This window comes from Aplysia californica, unplaced genomic scaffold (genome assembly GCF_000002075.1).
Source record: "Aplysia californica isolate F4 #8 unplaced genomic scaffold, AplCal3.0 scaffold00822, whole genome shotgun sequence".
Taxonomy (NCBI): domain Eukaryota; kingdom Metazoa; phylum Mollusca; class Gastropoda; order Aplysiida; family Aplysiidae; genus Aplysia; species Aplysia californica.
Genome location: NW_004798092.1, coordinates 124,312 through 126,180, shown reverse-complemented (window position 1 = coordinate 126,180; position 1,869 = coordinate 124,312). Strand labels below are relative to the sequence as shown.

The 1,869-nt window shown below is 41.9% G+C and overlaps 1 protein-coding gene across 1 annotated transcript in view; it reads left to right on the top strand.

Moving 5' to 3' along the window:
• LOC101849566 (protein MON2 homolog) overlaps positions 1–116 on the top strand; it is a gene marked incomplete at its 3' end in the record, with an annotated part of 26,901 nt that extends 26,785 nt beyond the window's left edge. Inside the window, 1 exon segment of the mRNA XM_013088858.2 lies at positions 15–116. Within this exon segment, the coding sequence (XP_012944312.2) occupies positions 15–116 (102 nt within the window).
• Between the last annotated feature and the right edge of the window lie 1,753 nt (positions 117–1,869).

Below are 1,869 nucleotides of genomic sequence, written 5' to 3'. Positions count from 1 at the left end.
CACCACACTCACAGGAGCCGTCTCTGTTCGCCGTGGCCAAGCTATTGGAGAGTGGACTGGTCAACCTGGGTCGTGTGGAGGTGCTGTGGAGGCCGGTCACTGCTCATCTGTTAGAGGTAAGGGAACTTCTCTGTACACATGTGTCTAGTGACAGTCTAGACAGGAATTCTTGTTCATTTTGTTCTTCTTCTTCTAGTTCTGATTCTTGTTTTTGGTCTTGTTCTTCTAGTTCTTTTTCTTCTTGTTCCTGTTCTGGTTCCCGTTCTTCTTGTTCTGATTCTTGATATTTTTGTTATTACTCTTCTTGTTCTTGTTCTTGTTCTTCTTCTCGTTCTTCTTGTTTTTATTGTTCTTGTTCTTGTTCTTCTTGTTTTTCTTGTTGTTCTTTTTCTTGTTCTTGTTCTTGTTCTTCTCTTCTTCTTCTTCAAGTGCAAGATGTTGACAGATATCGGCAATCATGATTTGCTTGTCATATCTTCGTTCAGATGATCTAAAAGAATCTATATCATCCTTTTCTTTTCCCGTTCAGGGTCTCGAAATGAATTTTACTTGGCTTACCTCTGTCTCTCGCCTTCTATATTCCCTTTTCTAGAGAGATAAAAAAGAAACACGCTGTAAGCTCCCGATGATTGCGAAGGATTTGGTGATGGTGGCTGTGGGGATGGGATGCTAATAATTCCATTTACTGGACCCGTTTAAAAGGAAACGTTGGTCTGTATTGTGAAGAAAGACCAATATTCTGTTGTTCCGTGTGTGGAATAGGTGTAAATAAGCCCCCCGCCCCCCCCCCCAAATCCAGAAAAAAATTAATGAATAAAAATGAAGGAGAAAGACAAATAGAAAGAAAAATGAAAACGGAACTGCCCTGCTTACACTGGAGGGAGCCAAAGATGGTAAACAATTATTCGAAACGTGTTTGTTTTATTTTGAACCCCTCAACCACCAACAACAATAAAAACCAAACCAAACAACCCAACCCAAATATGAGACGTGCGCCTGTCCCTGAAGCGTGTATATGTTGTTGTTGCTGCACCGCGTTCCTTCAGACAATGGGATAGACGTTTCTGGAACAAAGCCTTAGGCGTCCGGAGTTTTGAGACATTTCATTCTTCACGCCTGTCATCACAGCAGCGTTTGGGCTCCCCGGATCTGTCACAGGGAGCGCCATGTTCTGTCTCCAGGTCTCAGAGATTTGTCTCTCCAGAATGTTCACCCGTTGGGCAGTTTGGGTTGGATTTTTTTGTGTGTGTGTTTTTTTATTTTATTATTTTCTTTTCTTTGAGGAGACAAGGAATGTCTGCTTGTCGTTTTATTTTCTCCCACAGCGCTTCAAGAATTTTTTGGCGTTCAACAGATTTTTATTCTGTTTGGCGGCGGTTCCTTTTAATGAATGAAATAAAATCATTTATCGCCAATGCAATGTGAACGTCCTAGCAATGTGGGCGCAATAGCCTGGATTAGCTTGTCACATAAAACATTTTGTGCACTTTTCTTAAAGATTCTTTTATGGATCTGATAAGTGCTTTCAGCAATAAAATCACATAATTTTTCTTCTCTCAATGAAGTGTTGTAAAAAGGTAACGACGTGCGGGGTGCGGATGAAATTTCATTGAAATGACGTCATCGAATTGCGTGCCTATTTCTAAAGAGAGACCTCTATTGGGAATCCATCAGCTGCTATGACGTAGTAGGTTAGGGATCTGACATGCCGTCCGGAAGTTTGGGGTTTGAATCTGAATAGGGTCAGAAGGATTTTCTTGTCTGTCTACCTGCACCCTCCCCTGTCTGTCTGTCTGTCTGTCTGTCTGTCTGTCTGTCTGTCTGTCTGTCTGTCTGTCTGTCTGTCTGTCTGTCTGTCTGTCTGTCTGT